General features: G+C 38.7%; 2 protein-coding genes across 13 annotated transcripts in view; one reads left to right on the forward strand and one right to left on the reverse strand.

Annotated features, from left to right (window-relative positions):
- Nucleotides 1-17786, reverse strand: part of LOC136829497 (matrix metalloproteinase-21-like) — a 101766-nt gene that overhangs the window by 27108 nt on the left and 56872 nt on the right. For both annotated transcript variants that reach the window (XM_067088266.1, XM_067088265.1), the window contains exons 2-6: nt 13437-13583; nt 12307-12774; nt 11248-11676; nt 10906-11064; nt 8986-9178 (exon numbers count right to left, since the gene is read on the reverse strand). In XM_067088266.1, coding sequence (XP_066944367.1) covers nt 8986-9178; nt 10906-11064; nt 11248-11676; nt 12307-12774; nt 13437-13583 — 1396 coding nt within the window. The remainder of the gene's footprint in view (nt 1-8985; nt 9179-10905; nt 11065-11247; nt 11677-12306; nt 12775-13436; nt 13584-17786) is intronic.
- Nucleotides 1-17786, forward strand: part of LOC136829498 (protein split ends-like) — a 162355-nt gene that overhangs the window by 22956 nt on the left and 121613 nt on the right. For all 11 annotated transcript variants that reach the window (XM_067088272.1, XM_067088274.1, XM_067088278.1 and 8 more), the window contains one exon: nt 10969-11076. The gene's annotated coding sequence lies outside the window, so the exon portion shown is untranslated. Of the gene's footprint in view, nt 1-10968; nt 11077-17786 lie in introns of those variants that run through there.

Consider the following 17786-nt stretch of genomic DNA (forward strand, 5'->3'; position numbering starts at 1 on the left):
GCCGCGGCCCATGAAATTTTAACCACGGCCCGGTGGTGGCCTATCCTATAGCGTTGGCAGAAGCATGATCATGGCTAACTTTAACCTTAAATAAAATAAAAATTACTGAGCTAAAGGGCTGCAGTTTGGTATGTTTGATGGTTGGAGGGTGGATGATCAACATACCAATTTGCAACCCTCTAGCCTCAGTAGTTTGTAAGATCCGAGGGCGGACAGAATAAAATGCGGACGAACAGACAGAGCCGGCACAATAGTTTTCTTTTACAGAAAACTAAAAAGGGAGAAACGGAGTTAAATAAGAGAGTAGTATAAATATGGCTGGAAAAATGTAAATACAGAAAACACTTTTTAAAAATATTGAATGTTTGCTTACTTAGGCAGTACTAGAAAAATAAACAGAAAAATAAGCACCACGTATTGAATTAATATTTACATATATTTCCTAATAGTTTCCATTAAACTTGCGAACAGTAATACCCACACTGCCAGAAGGGCAGTTCCGCAGTTTTAATTAGCACTGGTACTGTTACTGTGCATTCTCCGTTAGGGGCGGGTTAGTGTAGCCAGTGTGTAGGCATTACTAAACATTACTAAATGTTCTTTGTGGCGCACCTTCGGTCCCTGTCTGCAACTCCTTTCATTCCTTTTACTGTACCTCCGTTCATATTCCCTTTCTTCCATCTTACTTTCCGCCCTCTCCTAACATCTGTTTCATAATGCAACTGCGAGGTTTTCCTCCTGTTGCAACTTTAAAACCTTTGTACTCCCAGTTTCCCTTTCAGCGCTGAATGACCTCATAGGTCCTAGCGCTTAGCCTGTGGCCTAAATTTTATATTCCATTCCATTCCTAAACAAAATATGGATGTTGAAGCGAACAGAAACGAGTAGAACACACCAACTCCTATACTATCAGCACTGTTAGGATTGTGCAGAAGTTCCCTTTTATGAAATGAATATGGAAGATGGTGTAAATTATTATTGCTATTATTGAGGAAAGAGAACCAGAGTTTAAAGCCATTCTCTCAAAAGATGAAACGTATCTAGTCACTACAGACGCGAGACAGTAGAACAACATTCCAACAGTACGTAGCTTTCCAGATGGAATGTTTTCACGAGCTGCGATAAATTGAGCTCGAAATTTCAAGGACCCCCGAATATAGTCAAGTGCGAGTATTCAGGATCTGTTATTTATATCGACGTATGCTGAATCACGGATTGTTAGCGCGGTATGAGGTCAAATGGTCATATCTTCGGCTTGTGATGTGACTGCAGTACTGGGATTTACTCTCTCTCTCTCTCTCTCTCTCTCTCTCTCTCTATCTCTCTCTCTCTCTCTACTATGTGTGTATATATATATATATATTTATAAATGAATATATGTATATTTATATGTATATATATATAAATGTATATATATTTATTTGATAACAGGAAATCATTATTTAACATCTGGTTTAAATGGGGTCCTGTTATTTGAATTAATTCACAGAACAATTGTGTAAGTGATCAGGTTTAATATATATATATATATATATATATATATATATATATATATATATATATATATATATATATATATATATATATATATATATATATATATATATATATATATATATATACATATATATATGTGTGCATGAAGTTTTTTACTCTCATCGGAAACAGCCCTTACATTATAACAACAGCCAAACTACCTCTGTTTCATAGTATTAATCGTAGTTTCCCAAAGCACATTGTGTAATCATCGTTCCTAGCGCAGAGTCGAACATTATGTTTTCAAACTGAATGTTTTGTCAAATCCTGATTATGTAATTTCTCCTTTTATTTTGTCTTTATAAAGATGATTTTACTTTGTCACTCATTTTTGTTGGTAATTCAAATGGTCTTTTGCTCTGCTATTGCTGTTATGTCATTGTAAATGTTATTTATGACATTCCTGTAGTTTTAGTTTTCTGTAAAAGAAAACTATTGTGCCGGCTTTGTCTGTCCGTCCGCATCTTTTTATGTCCGCCCTAAGGTCTTAAAAACTACTAAGGCTAGAGGGCTGCAAATTGGTATGTTGACCATCCACCCTCCAGTCATCAAACAAGAAATTTCAGCTCTGTAGCTTCAGTAGTTTTTATTTTATTAAAGGTAAAGTTAGCCATAATCGTGCTTCTGGCAACGATATAGGACAGGCCACCACCTGGCCATGGTTAAAGTTTCACGGGATGCGGCTCATACAACATTATACCGAGACCACCGAAACATAGATCTGTTTTTTGTGGCCTTGATTATACGCTGTACATAAAACTCGATTGCGTCGAAGAAAGTTCGTCGCATTTTTTACTTGTTACGTAAGGTCTTCGTGTGTCAGTTGAAAGGGACAAATGTTATACTTTCCACTGTGTATATTGTTGTAAATGTTGAATTTTAAATCATTGTCTGTGTATAGTTATATTAAACATCGTATCATTCCTTTCAGGGACATTTTATATGTTTTAAATTTTTTCATTTTGATTTTTAGGGATCTTTTTTTATGACTAACCATCCTGTGGTGCCATTGTTTGGTAAAGAGAAATTAGCAATATCTGCTACATGCTAACTTTCATCGTACCAGTGATTCCATTTCACTGGTCCGCTGGTACAGTGGTTAGTGTCGTGGAATGCTACTCAGATGTCGCGGGTTCGCGTCTCCCCCAGGGCGATGAAAAATCACTGGCTCTGTATCATGATCAGTTGCTGCTGCAGCGTGGGGTCTGCGATGGGAGGTTGAAACCAACATTCTTTGGAAGCTTGAATTTCAAGTCAATGGCCCCTTAGGTTTGCTTGTTCCATGTGAGTAGGTTTCATCTACTGAAATAATAGTAATAATAATATATACACACAACATATATGTATATATATATATATATATATATATATATATATATATATATATATATATATATATATATATATATATATATATATATATATATATATATATATATATATATATATATATATATATATATATACATACATACATACATACAGGTATATATAGTTGTGCTTGTGTATACTTTTACACGATAATGGCCATTTAATTGGTGTTTCCTTTCTTATTATTCTGCCAGTTCTATCACCTGTCCCTTCTCATTTATTTGTGTCCTTTTACCTTTATTCAAGTTACAGGTCACCGATTTTCTTTGTCGTTGGTGAGACTTGCATCAAGAAATTCCGTTTCTCATCCTTTCATAGTAAATACAGACATATGATTTGTTTGGTTTCACGTCATACGATTGTCTGTTTTTTACTGTGGTTCTGTTCTACTGAGTGTGCTATTTTTTATGTTATTAGAGCATGGGCATTTTATCTGGTAGAAATTCATCAACAGTTTGTTAAGAATCATACTGCTTAGTCTGCTTGACACTGTTTTCCCCTGATGCCGTTTTTAGTTTCTTTGTTTCAACGACTTTCTCCTTTTCATGAAGTCGTTCTGCTTTTATGTTTGCTGACATTTCACTTCCATTTTCATTTTCTCGTTGGAAGGGGCAATCGACTTGCAATTTAGTTTTAGTTTTCTGTAAAAGAAAGCTATTGTGTCGGCTTTGTCTGTCCGTCCACACTTTATTCTGTTCGCCCTCAGATCTTAAAAACTACTGAGGCTAGAGGGCTGCAAATTGGTATGTTGATCACCCACCCTCCAGTCATCAAACATACCAAATTGCAGCCCTCTAGCCTCAGTAGTTTTTATTTTATTTAAGGTTAAATTTAGCCATAATCGTGCATCTGGGGAACGATATAGGATAGGCCACCACCGGGCCGTGGTTAAAGTTTCATGGGCCGCGGCTCATACAGCATTATACCGAGACCGCCGAAAGATAGATCCATTTTCGGTGGCCTTGATTGTACGATGTACAGAAAACTCGATTGCGCCGAAGAAACTTCGGCGAAATTTTTACTTTTTTTATTTTATTCCCACATTTTCCACCACGCGTGTCTCCGTTTATATTGGATGTCTCTCTGTCGGTCCGTAAGTCTCTTTCTCCGCCTGTCCATCCGTCAGTCCGCCCGTCCTTCAATCTATCTGTTTGTTAGTCAGTCCGTCGTTCTGTCTGTCTGTTCGTCCACCAGTCCATCCTTCTGTGTGTGTGTGTCCATCCGTCAGTCCATCTATTAGTCTTTCTGTCAGTCCGTTCTTCAGTCTGTCTGTCTGTCCGGCAGTCCGTTGTTTCATCCGTCAGTCGGTCCTTCAGTCTCTCTGTCAGGTCATCCTTCAGTCTGTTTATCTGTCCGTCCGCTGTTTCATCCTTCAGTCCGTCCTTCAGTCTCTCTGTCAGTTCGTCCTTCAGTCTGTTAAGTGTCCGTCTGCTGTTTCATCCTTCAGTCTGCCCTCTCCCTTCCGTCCGTCCTTTCGTCCTTCATTTTTTCCGTCCGTCTGTTTGTATCTGTCTGTTTGTCACTCTGCTCGACCGTCCGTCATCACAACCCTTTTGCAGAGAACTGAGTCCCACGTTCGACAAGCCAGCAACAGGCATATGGTAAATATTATTAAGTGATTGCAGCGTCATTATTTTTATCTTTTAATGGTTTGTAAGTCCACGTTGCAAAAGCGGGCGGGGGGAATTTTTTCTGTTTTTCATTTTCCACTTTTTTTTTCTTTCCATTCGAAAATGCTACGGTAGGTGGGACCCCGTAACCTTGAATAGCACAAGCATCATCAAAACATTCGCTGTATAGTCTGTTGAAACCTGACCTTCAGCTCTCTCTCTCTCTCTCTCTCTCTCTCTCTCTCTCTCTCTCTCTCTCTCTCTCTGATATCAGTGTTATGATATTATAACCTCCTAAGTCAAAGCTTCTCAGTTTATACAAAAATTCTGTTACCAGTTGTAAGTCAATATATTTGTTTTTTGAATTTCATCAAAGTATTTTATAATACTTTGTAGTAACAACAAAGTCCCCTTAACTGGTAGATTATCATCCTGATATCTCAATTTTAAGCAGTGCTTTGTAAATTACTTATCATCGTTATTGTTGAATAGCGGACTATTATAATGACCATTTTTCCCAAGCGCAACTCCTGTGCTTTATGGGCAGTGTTCAAAAGCGACCGTCACTCTCAGCATTAAAAAAGCTATCTCGAATATTGGTCTTGGAAACATTGCTTACGTCTGGTGTATAAATGCAGCCAGATATATCGACCCTCGGTCACATATTTTCTGAACAACGCGTAATTAAACTAATTTCGTCGCTTACCAAAGGAGCCGTCGGGTGATTCAGAATCCCCTGACTGGCCTGACAGGTTATTTCCGAGACAGGTAGGACACCCTTATCTGACACCACACTTAACCCTCGTGAACGAGACCTGATTATCAGACTCTCACCTCCTTTGAAATAAGTGGTGGAAATTATTTCTGAGAGATAATCCTCTGAGCGTCAGAGAGTTCTTGCGATTGCGTACGATTGCATGGGGATGAGCCTTGGCTGATTTTGCTTTTCTTAAGGTCCAACAGATCCATTAAGGTGTAGATACAAGGGCAAATGGCTTGCTTATTCATCTCGGCAGGGTGTGACAGGGAGAAGAGCCAGGTTATAGTGGCTCCCCTGATACCAGAAGAGGTGTTGACCCTCTTATCTCTTGTGGCTCTTAGCGGAAGAAAACATTTTCGTGGAAAAACATCTTCTGGTAAAAGGGGGTATAACTGGTTACTGAAGTATTCCACGTGGTTTTTACTTCGATGGGTAAAATATAGCTTGAATTTGTTGCTTGTATTTTTTTCTGTTCCGTTATTTTTCCTTTGTTTTCTAAGAAGTTTAATCATGTATTAATCCAAAATTCATATATTTATCGGCTTTTTTTATACACATTCTAGAAAGAGAGAGAGAGAGAGAGAGAGAGAGAGAGAGAGAGAGAGAGAGAGAGAGAGAGAGAGAGAGAGATTATTTTGTCTTATACGTTTTCCAAACAGTTTCATCACGTATTATTCCAAAATTCAAATATTTCTAAAATTTTTTTACATACATTTTTTCCAGAGAGAGAGAGAGAGAGAGAGAGAGAGAGAGAGAGAGAGAGAGAGAGAGAGAGAGAGAATTCATCACGTATTAATCCAAAAGGGGGAAACGGAGGGAAAGAATTATAGATAAATAAGACCCATATTAGATTAATACGGACGTAATGGAAACGAGTATTATCCGACACATATGATGCGAAGGCCGTGTGAAGGTCAGCACCTTATGAGTAATCCATATATATCTTTGATGAAGTGTTTACGAATGTATCTTTTCATGCGATGAGATTATATATTCTCGGTAAGCTTTCTTTTTTATTTTTAGAAAGCAAACGTAATTATGGTTAATGTTTTAAACTAGTGTGGAAATGCTGACACGTGGAAAAGTTTCAGTTGAAAGTTTAGGCCTGACTAGTTTTATTACAGAATTTTGCATACGGAAAGCATGACTCGAGAAATCTAAATCGCTGTGGTCATGCGCAGATTGGTCATGGCCCCGGACGCTTTGAAGAAGAAGAAGAAGAAGAAGAGGAAGAAGAAGGACGAGAGGATAAGGAGGAGTAAAAGAAGTAGAAGAAGGAGGAGGAGGAGGAGGAGGAAAAGGAAAAGGAGCAGCAGCAGCAGCAAGAAGAAGAAGAAGAAGAAGGGGGAGGAGGAGTAGGAGGAGGGACATTTCCCAGAACGCGGCGTCTTCCGCATGCGGTCCTCGTTGTCACCTCTCTTGAGTAGGAGCTTACCTTGTGCTTGCTTGGCGCTCGTTAGCGTCGATAATGAAGGCCCGTCCGGGGCTGTCACCTCGGAGTCATCACCACAAGGGCGGTGCGTCAGAGGACTGACTTGGGAAACGAAGTGCGTTGGCAGTGCGTGAGAGAGAGAGAGAGAGAGAGAGAGAGAGAGAGAGCCGTTAAAGTAAATGAGTGCTTAGGCATGTATGTAGTTATGAAGATTTGAATTTGTGTATGAAATGGCGTTATAGAATGCTGTAAGGTATTTACGGTATGAATGTATGTTACATTAAGACTGTGAAACCAGGGATTTAGCGAAATCCCTGAAATTTTCAGGGAATTCGTGAAATCACCAATTCACTTAGGGACATTTTGATCCCCGAGGGACTAGTACTAAACACGGCGAAACAGTGATTCATCTACACTGTTTCGCCGTGCTTAGTACTAGCCCCTCGGGGATCAAATGTGTTTCTCCTGTTTAGTACTAGCCACTAGGAAATCAAATACACTTAGGGGCATTTGATCCCCGAGGGGCTAGTACTAAACACGGCGGAACTGTGAGATTCATCTACACTGTTTCACCGTGTTCAGTTCTAGCCCCTCGGAGATCAAATGTGTTTCGCCGTGTTTAGTACTAGTCCCCCGGGGATCAAATATTCCTAAGTGAATTGGTGATTTCACGAATTCCGTGAAAATTTTCGGGGATTTCGTGAAATCCCTGGTTTCACAATCTTACTGTAACAATGGAGTGAAAGAGGACCTCCTTACGAAATAAAACGAAGGAAAACTCCTTTGCTCGCTCCGCAAATGAATCTTCTTTCTCCTGAGAGAAAAGAAGTCGCGTGTCATGTGGACAGTCTCCTGTTCCACAGTCAGCGGTGTTACGACCAGTAATTCTTATCGTAACTTGTGAATAAATATTATAGTCTCTCGATTGAATCTGCCTTGTATCTATACTATTCTCCTTGCATTTTAATACATTTTTATCTATTTATTAATTTTTTTAGTGAGATCTCTTCTTTCTGCATTTCCCTTTACTTCCTCTTACTGCTTGCTAATGAAGACCATTTTTTTGGAAGCTTGAATTTCAAGTCAATGGCCCCTGTGGTGGGCTTCTTCCATATGAATAGGATTCATCTTCTGAATAATAATAATAATAATAATAATAATAATAATAATAATAATAATAATAATAATAATAATAATAATAATAATAATAATAATAATTTCAGTGTTTCTTATCCTTGTGTACAGCATTGTTCAACGTAGGGGGTTAGCGCCGTCAGTGCACCTCACGGGGTGCACTGTAGACTTTACTTAAGGTTCTTTGCAGCGTCCCTTCGGCCCCTAGCTGCAACCCTTTTCATTCCTTTCACTGTGCCGCCATTCCTATTATCTTTCTAAAGTCTTGCTGTCCACCCTCTCCTAACAATTGTTTCATAGTGCAACTGCGAGGTTTTCCTCCTGTTGCACCTTTCAAGCCTTTTAGTGTCAACTTCCGTTTCAGCGCTGAATGACCTCATAGGTCCCAGTGCTTGGTCTTGGGCCTAAATTTTATATTCAATTGAACTATACCTAACAAAACATTAAAACATTATAACCCTAGCCTTTAAATAACACTGTTCTTCCAGAATGATTGCATCATTAGTTCTGTGGTAAATCATTTATCCAACCTTCACCTAGTATTATAGCAATAATGATTAATATCAGTGAAGATTTAGGAAGCCTTATGAACATTTCGTAATTTTTTGGTAGCATTAGATCATCAATTTTTGAGCAAAAAGTAACAATGATCTGTCAGATATTCAGAATCTTCAAGTAATCTATAGTGTTATACGTGCACAGCAGAATACGAACTTACTACTGATTCTTTCCTCACGCGGTGCACTGTAGGCAATACTTGAGGTTCTTTGCAGCGCCTCTTCGTCCCCTAGCTGCAACCCCTTTCGTTCGTTTTACTGTACATCCGTTCATATTATCTTTCTTCCATCTTACTTTCCTCAACCCTTTCCTGACAGTTGTTTTATAGTGCAGCCGCGAGGTTTTCCTGTTGCACCTTTAAAGCCTTTTTACTCTCAGTTTCATTTTCAGCGCTGGATGACCTCGTAGGTCCCAGCGCTTGTCCTTTGTGCTCGATTTTACATTCCATCCTATTTCATTCCAAATCTTCATCGAGGAAAAAAAGGAACTAAAGACACGTGATCTAGACTCGAGTCTGCGCAGAGCAGACTGAAGCGAAAGGGAGAAACGCTAGAAAATAACAGATAAGTCTCCTCAACACTCACTTTTCCCAAATCCGACGTTGATGTCGACGTGTTTCGGGTCGACGTGCTCAGTGTCGGAGGACGAGTGCTCCAGGAAGACCCTGGGAATGACCTCCGACCACATCCTGAAGGCCAGGGCCAGGGACGCCCTTTGCTCGCCCCTTCCCAGCTGCGAGCTGTAGCCGGTGTTGACGAGGCGCCACGTGATCAGGTCCTGTGGGTGATTGATGGAATTGATGTCTTGAGAATGGGGAATCATGAGGTCTCTTACTTTTGAACTTAAATAATAATAATAATAATAATAATAATAATAATAATAATAATAATAATAATATTATTATTATTATTATTATTATTATTATTATAATACTGTCCCCAGCATTATCATCATCATCGTCATAATAATAATAATAATAATGATAATAATAATAATAATAATAATAATAATAATAATAATAATAATATTATTATTATTATTATTATTATTATTATTATTATTATTATTATTATTATTCAGAAGATGAAACCTATTCATATGGAACAAACCCTTAAGGGCCATTAGCTTAAAATTCAAGCCTCCAAAGATGTTCATTAGAGACAGGTAACAGAAGGTAATGGGAAACACATAAATGTAAGATAATTTGGTTACATTGTAAAGCTTCGAAGTGTACCTGTTGTTTTGATTATTTTTCTAAGATGTGAATATACACAGGTACCTCAAACGGTGCTTTGTAGGCATTACTTACAGTTCTTTGTAGCGTCCCTTCGGCTCCTAGCTACAACCCATTTTATTCCTTTTACTCTACCTCCGTTCATATGTTCTTTCTTTCATCTTACTTTCCAACCCCTTTCACTCCTTTTACTGCACCTCCTTTCTTATATTCTTCCTTTCACCTTACTTTCCACCATCTGCATACAATTATTTCAACATTTTTTCAGCGCTGAATGACCTTATAGGTCCCAGCACTTGGCCGTCGGCCTAAATTTTTTATTCTAATAAATACAAGAGCAAAAAAAAGAGTTAAACCTTCGAGGTATATTTCAGTTATATTGATTGATGATTACTTTTCACAAACTACTTTATATTTCATAGAAAGAAAGCTTTTATTTTATTATTTCCTTTTTAGTTTTCTTTCGTGACTTTAATAATCATGTATCAGGTACTAACATGTAATCACAGCCCCATTAAAAGCATGTCCTCCTCCCTAACATTTATTGCACCACCCCCATTTATGTTACATTTCCCAGGATCTTTTCAAGTTCTAATATATATGTTTCATCAACCTCATCAATTCCCCATTTTCAGGCTCTCTCTCTCTCTCTCTCTCTCTCTCTCTCTCTCTCTCTCTCTCTCTCTCTCTCTCTCTCTCTCTCTCTCTCTCTCAACTGTTAGTATATATGTCCCTGTATGTTTTGTTGTCTCCCACTCTCTCTATACATGTGTTCTGCCTAATTCAGTTGGAACTATATTTTTACTAAGGTCAATTCATTTTTGTTACCTCCGTATATCTCCTTTTACTTTTTAGTTTATTGTTATTCTACTTGCTGCTCTTTGGAGCCATTTCAACGAGAAAGCTACCACTATTCTTTCGTGACAGTTAAATACAGACCTTTCTTTCTCAGAGAAGACAACAGTCTCTTAGCCATGTCATACATTCCAGTTTTATTTCCTGTTATATTTTAACCTCCATATTTCCTCGCCTTGCCTTTTACTCTGACTGGCTCACTTCCTTATTCATACCATCTCCATTTGCAGTATATCTCTCTAAATGCCTTTATCAATCAGCTATTTCTATACGAAGGCCTTTCATGCAAGTAATTTTTCAGTATCCTGGCTTTCATTTGCTTTAATGTACTAAAGTACCTTTAACCAATGTAGCCTTTCTGTTACTAAGTTTATTCAGGAAATAATTTATTTGTTCTGATTTTGTCATTTCTTACCTGATTGAACTGTTCCCCAGGATTAGAATACACGGATCTTTTATTTCTGTGTTTGGCCAACAGGTGCGGCGTTATGGCAGCAAGTCTGGCGTCTTCTTCTCCCGAGTGTATCTTCTCCACCAGGTCCTTCACCCATCGTCTCCGTCTTTTCGCTGCTTCCTGTTCATTTAAGTAAGTAATTTAAAGTTAATTTCTTAAATATGGATTTATTTTTTTCATAGCTTTTCCAATGGGAGATTCCAATTGTGTTCAGTGTTGCTTAAGGCACGAGTTGTTAGATGGCAGCACGTGTGTGTAGTAAAAGTAGTAGTTTAGGCGATTTGCCTTTGAAACGGCTCCTACCTCTGGATGTGGTTCCCACTCAACATGTTGCTCGACAGGCGGATGGCGGGACCTGGCTTCCTCGCGAAGCTCGAGGGCCTTGTATCGAAGATAATCTTGATCAGGCACAGCAGTGCTGGCTTCAACCATTGGGTTTAGCCCTCTATTTCTCAAAGAGGCATTTCCATCTTCTATCGCAACTGCTTCGCTATTTTTCCCGCCATCAGGCAGCGTTAAACTTCTTCGTTTTCTTTGGAGGAATTCAGTCGCTTCGCTGCTGCTGCTGCTGTATTTTCGTCTTGGGGTTTTATCTGACGCGAAGGGCTGCTGCTGCTGCTGCTGCGCTCCTTCGGTCATGGGGTTATCTGGGTTGCCACACCGGGGTTTGGATAACATGGCTAATGTTGGTGTGTCCAGGTCTCCGTTTTCTATGCCAACCTGATAGGTTTCCTGAAATAGAAATGGTCTTTGCCAATTTTCTTATAGAGTTTGATTGAGTGCCCGCAATTTGGGTATTGCGTGAAGACGAAGACACGTACACCATTTATGCTTGCACACGTAAATGCTCAGTGCATGTTCACAAGATGAAATGGAAGCAATAATATTCATTGATTGCAATACACAGAATTGAAGACTAAGTGCTGCCAGTGGAATTAGGTTACTAACATGATGTTCTGATGTAGAAGTTGTTGCAGAATTATTACTACTGCAAAAAATAAATGAAGCCTGAATGAAAAGTACCCGAGAAAATCTATGAAAACGCTGACCAAAAAAAAAAAAAAGAATGTTCGTATTTATTTAACTTCACTGTCTCCTTAGTGCTTAGGATTAATAATTGATGAATGTGTAGCATGGGAAGGAGACCAATGCAAATCAGTACAGGAAAGGAATCCTGTTCTATAGGTGATTAGTCAGAAAGAAATGGGCATTGATAAGTTGTCTTTCTTCCACCAAGGGCTCTTGATTCTTGTATTAGTTATATAGCGCAGGCATAGTAAAATAGAAATAAATTTAAATAAAGAAAATAGTAGCTGCAGGTGACTTAATGAAAATACCTCGCTAGGAAACAGACAGCATTACCTGGAAATTCTGTATCGCCTTCTGAATCTCCTCCGTCGTACAGACGGGCAGATAATGCGTAGACCCGTCGTCGGGGTCCTCAACAGCCACGAAATTTCTCTCGTCGAAGGACCCCCTCAGGTAGCGGTGCCCCGGGAAGGGCGCCGTCTTGGTAAGGCCTAAGGCCTGCAGCCTCATTTTCCAGACGTAGTTCATGTGGGCTTCTCTCCAATTCTTCTTGTCGATGAGCGCGCTCGTGGATTTCTGGGGAGGAGGAGGGGAGACTGGATACGTGGAGGGGGAAGAGGCAGAGGAGGGGGAAGAGGAAGAGGAGGAAAAGGAGACGGGGGGTAATCTGAAATCCAGAGGCTGGTTTGTCTGGGAGTAAGACGTGGGTCTTAATCGACGCAGCAGAAGGCGGTGTAGGCGGGTGTTGCTTTCGCTGCCAGGGGGCACGCAGCTGAGGTACCCATATTTTTCCAGCAGTTCCTGAGGGCAAGGGGTATTTTGGCGCCTTTAAAGACAGTTACACTGTTTAAAACGTTTAATTTGATAAGGGAAATATCTGATGCTTACCTTCCTATCAGGTATAAATTTTTATTAGTTACTGAAAAATGAGCAGACAGAAATTATTTTAATTCAGACGATAATGTGCAAAACTTGTGTCATTTCGATCTGTAACCGTAAAATAGAAATTGTTGGTGAATTGATGAATTTTAAGGCCGCCACTAACGTTGTTTATACCTGCGCAGTTATGCCTGCACGGTCGGCCTGTGCAGACAAAACTGATCCCACTAACGTTCAGTTTTGCCTGCGGAGGCATGACTGCGCAGGTGCAACAGCGTTAGTGGGTTCAGGTTTTCCTGCGCAGGCACGACTGCGGAGGTGTAACTGAGCGTTAGTGGGTTCAGGTTTGCCTGCGCAGGCACGACTGCGCAGGTATAACTGAGCGTTAGTGGGTTCAGGTTTGCCTGCGGAGGTGTAACTGAGCGTTAGTGGGTTCAGGTTTGCGCAGGTACGACTGCGCTGGTGTAACTGAGCGTTAGTGGGTTCTGGTTTACCTGCACAGTATAACTGAGCTTAGTGGTAGCCTTTACCTAAAGTGACGAATAAGTATAAAATATTTCTGAAGTCCATTAATCCGGACTAACCTCTGCGTGGACGAAGTTCTTGTCGATGTCTAAATTATTCGGGGTGGAAGTGGTCGTCGGATCCGGGGTCTCCACGACGAAACCGCTGGCGCTGTTTCCCACGCCCATTGTGGATATTATTGCCCACAACAACAGTCCGAGGCGCATCTGGAGTGGGAAAAATGTAGCGCTGAGGAATGGTTTGTTATTGCGAAGAACATTCATCCTAGAAAAAGTATAATTAAAAAGTATAATTATCGGCTAGTATGTGAATTAATGTACATAAAGAATAAAAAAAAAAAAACCACACACGCAGTCTGCTAAGTAAAGGACAGTAAGTCGAAAGGCGTAGCACCACTCTGTCGTTTCACTTTTCTTCCTGGCATTGCCTTTATTTACACACAGGAATGTGTATGCAGGGTCTGGGGCTAGTAGTAACCTCACCCCTAAATTCCCTTGTACCCTTCTTGAGCTAAAGCAGTGAATTATATACCTGGTGGTCACTCGATTGCGTTGGGTTGCGGCCAGTGTAGAAGGGGGCATGGGGTTAGCAGCCTCATTTAGAAAAAATTTGTTGAGAATTGGAAGTCTATTACTCATATTGAAATGACATGTATGTATGTATGTATATATATGTATGCATGGTATGTATATTTGTGTGTGTGAAAGTATGTACGCATTTATGTATTGCTTTGAAGAATTTCAGATAAACGTGATTTGAATTTTGAAGTTATTTTACCAGTTATTCGGAAAGACATAAAAAAGGTAAAAAATGCGCCTAAGTTTCTTCGGCGCATCGAGTTTTCTGTACATCATATAATCAGTTCCACCGAAAATAGATCTGTCTTTTGGTGGTCTCGGTATAATGCTGTATGAACTGCGGCCCATGAAACTATAACCACGTGCCGGTGGTGGCCTGTCCTATATCGTTGCGTGGTGCACGATCATGGCTAACTTTAACCTTAAATAAGAGAAAAACTACTGAGACTAGAGGGCTTCAATTTGGTTTGCTTGATGATTAGAGGGTGGATGATCAACATACCAATTTGCAGTCCTCTAGCCTCAGTAGTTTTTAAGATCTGAGGGCAGACGGACAAACAAAGCCGGCACAATAGTTTTCTTTTACAGAAAACTAATAAAAAAGTAGGGTTATTAATATACCATGATCTGAAATTCACGTTGATGTATAGGTATCTTTTCGCAGTAGTAGAAATTCCAGCCGTTTTATATCAGAAGTCAGTCACCTAGCTGCAAGCCCTTTCATTCCTTTTACTGTACCTCCGTTCATATTATCTTTCTTCCATGTTGCTGTCCACTCTCTCCCAACAATTATTTTATAGTGCAACTGCGAGTTTCTCCTCCTGTTACACCTTTCAGACCGACCTACTCTCAGTTTCCTTTCCAGCGCTGAATGACCTCATAGGTCCTAGTGCTTGGCCTTTGGCCTTAACTCTATATTCCATTCCATTCCTCATTACTTTCGCATCACACGGAAACGGGTGAGCCCATTAAATAACAAGAGGTACTCGTTAGTGACCTAAGCTCAATGATAACTTTTGAAAAAACAAGATTTATAGGGATTGAAATAGGCGATTTATAGAGATTAAAAAAGAAGAAGAAGAATAGATATTGGAGAGTTGTAGGGGTAGAAAAATGCAATTTATAGTGATTGAAATAGGCGAATTATAGGGATTGAAAAGGGCGATTTATAGATACTGAAAAAGAAGAATAATAGATATTGCAAAAAAAGATTTATCTGGATTGGAAAAGACGATTTATAGGGATTGGAAAAGGCAATTTATAGGCTTTGAAAGACAGTTTTATAGAGATTAAAAAAGGCGATTTATGGGGATTAAAAAGGCTATTTATAGGGATTGAAAAAGTCTGTTTATAGGGATTGGAAAAGGCGATTTATAGGGATTGAAAAAGGCAATATATAGGGGTTGAAAAAGTCGATTTATAGGGATTGGATAATACGATTCATAGAGATTGGAAAGGGTAGTTTACAGGGATTCAAAAAATCTATTTATAGACTGAAAAAGTTGATATATATGGATTGGAATATACGTTTTATAGGGACTATAAACGGCAATATATAGAAATTGAAAAGGTGATTGGGATGAAAAAAGGTGGTTATGGAAAAGGTAATTTTTAAGGGTTGAAAATACGATTTATCGGGATTGAAAAAGGCGATTTATAGTAATTTGAAAAGGCGATTTATAGAGATTGAAAAAGGCGATTTATAGGGACTGAAAAGCGTAATTTAAAATCGATTTTCAGGGATTGAAAGAGCGATTTTTAGAGACTGAAAAGTTATTTATAGAGATGGCAAAAGACTATTTACAGGAATTGAATAAAGCCATGTATAGGGACTGGAAACAACGATGTATAGAAATTGAAAAAGACGATTTATAGGGACTGAACAAGGCGATTTATAGGGTTGGAAAATGGCGATTTATAGGGATTGAGAAAGGTGGTTTCTAGGGATTGAGAAAGGTGATTTATAGAGATTGAAAACGGCGATTAATATTGATTAGAAAAAAAAAAACGACTTATCGGGATCGAAACATGCGGTACGCAGACTGTAAACGTCAATTTATAGGGAATGATAAATATTATTTACAAAAATTGAAAAGGGCGATTTACAGGGATTGAGAAGGGTGATTTACAGGGATTGAAAAAGGTGATTTACAGGGATTGAAAACATCGATTTATAGAGACTGATAAAGGTTACTTATAAAGATTGAAAAGGGCGATTTATAGGGATTGAAAAAGATGATCTACAGGGATTGAAAAAGGTGATTTACAGGGATTGAAAAAGGTTATTTATATAGATTGAAAAAGGGCGATTTATAGGGATTGATAAATATGATTTAGAGGGATTGAAAAAGGTGATTTATAGGGATTGAAAAAGATGATTTATAGGGATTCAAAAAGGTTATAAAGATTGAAAAGGGCGATTTACAGGGATTGAAAAGGTGATTTATAGAGATTGAAAAAGGTGATTTACAGGGATTGAAAACATCGATTTATAGGTTGATAAAGGTTACTTATAAAGATTGAAAAGGGCGATTTATAGGGATTGATAAAGATGATTTACAGGGACTGAAAAAGGTGATTTACAGGGATTGAAAAAGGTTATTTTAAAGATTGAAAACGGCAGTTTACAGGGATTGAAAAATATGATTTAGAGGGATTGAAAAAGGTGATTTATAGGGATTCAAAAAGGTTATAAAGATTGAAAAGGGCGATTTACAGGAAAAACATCGATTTATAGGTTGAAAAACTTATAAAGGTGATTTACAGGGGTTGAAAAAGGTGATTTACAGGGATTGAAAACATCGATTTATAGGTTGATAAAGGTTACTTATAAAGATTGAAAAGGGCGATTTATAGGGATTGAAAAAGATGATTTACAGGGATTGAAAAAGGTGATTTACAGGGATTGAAAAAGGTTATTTATAAAGATTGAAAACGGCGGTTTACAGGGATTGAAAAATGTGATTTATAGGGATTGAAAAAGGTGATTTATAGGGACTGAAAAAGGTCATTTACAGGGGTTGAAAAAGGTGATTTACAGGGATAGAAAACATCGATTTATAGGGACTGATAAAGGTTACTTATAAAGATTGAAAATGGCGATTTATAGGGATTGAAAAATATGATTTACAGGGATTGAGAAAGATGATTTACAGGGATTGAAAAGGGTGATTTACGGGAATTGAAAAAGGTTATTTATAACTATTGAAAAGAGCGATTTGCAGGGATTGAAAAAAGTGATGTATAGGGATTGAAAAAGGTGGTTTACAGGGATTGAAAAAGGTGATTTATAGGGACTGAAAAAGGTGATTTACAGGGATTGAAAAAGGTGATTTATATGGATTGAAAAAGGCGATTTGCAGGAATTGAAAGAGGTGATTTACAAGGACTGAAAAAGGTGATTTATAGGGACTGAAAAAAGGTGATTTAAAGGGATTGAAAAGGTGGTTTATATGGATTGAAAAACGCCATTTACAAGGATTGAAAAAGGTGATTTATAGGGATTGAAAAAGGTGATGTACAGGGACTGAAAAAGATGATTTACAGGGATTGAAAAGGTGATTTACAGGGATTGAAAAAGGTGATTTACAGGGATTGTAAAAGGTGATTTACAGGGACTAAAAAAGATGATTTACATGGATTGAAAAGGTGATTTACATGGATTGAAAAGGTGATTTACAGGGATTGAAAAAGGTGATTTATAGGGGAGTACCTTGCTTGAACCGGTTGTTTGTGTGAAGTGCATTGGCTCACCATACATAAACAGGAACGCAACGGACTTCAAGTGGCACGGGAGATCGGTGTTCTTGCTCAGACAATGGATGGACTGTG

This window comes from Macrobrachium rosenbergii, chromosome 44 (genome assembly GCF_040412425.1).
Source record: "Macrobrachium rosenbergii isolate ZJJX-2024 chromosome 44, ASM4041242v1, whole genome shotgun sequence".
NCBI lineage: Eukaryota > Metazoa > Arthropoda > Malacostraca > Decapoda > Palaemonidae > Macrobrachium > Macrobrachium rosenbergii.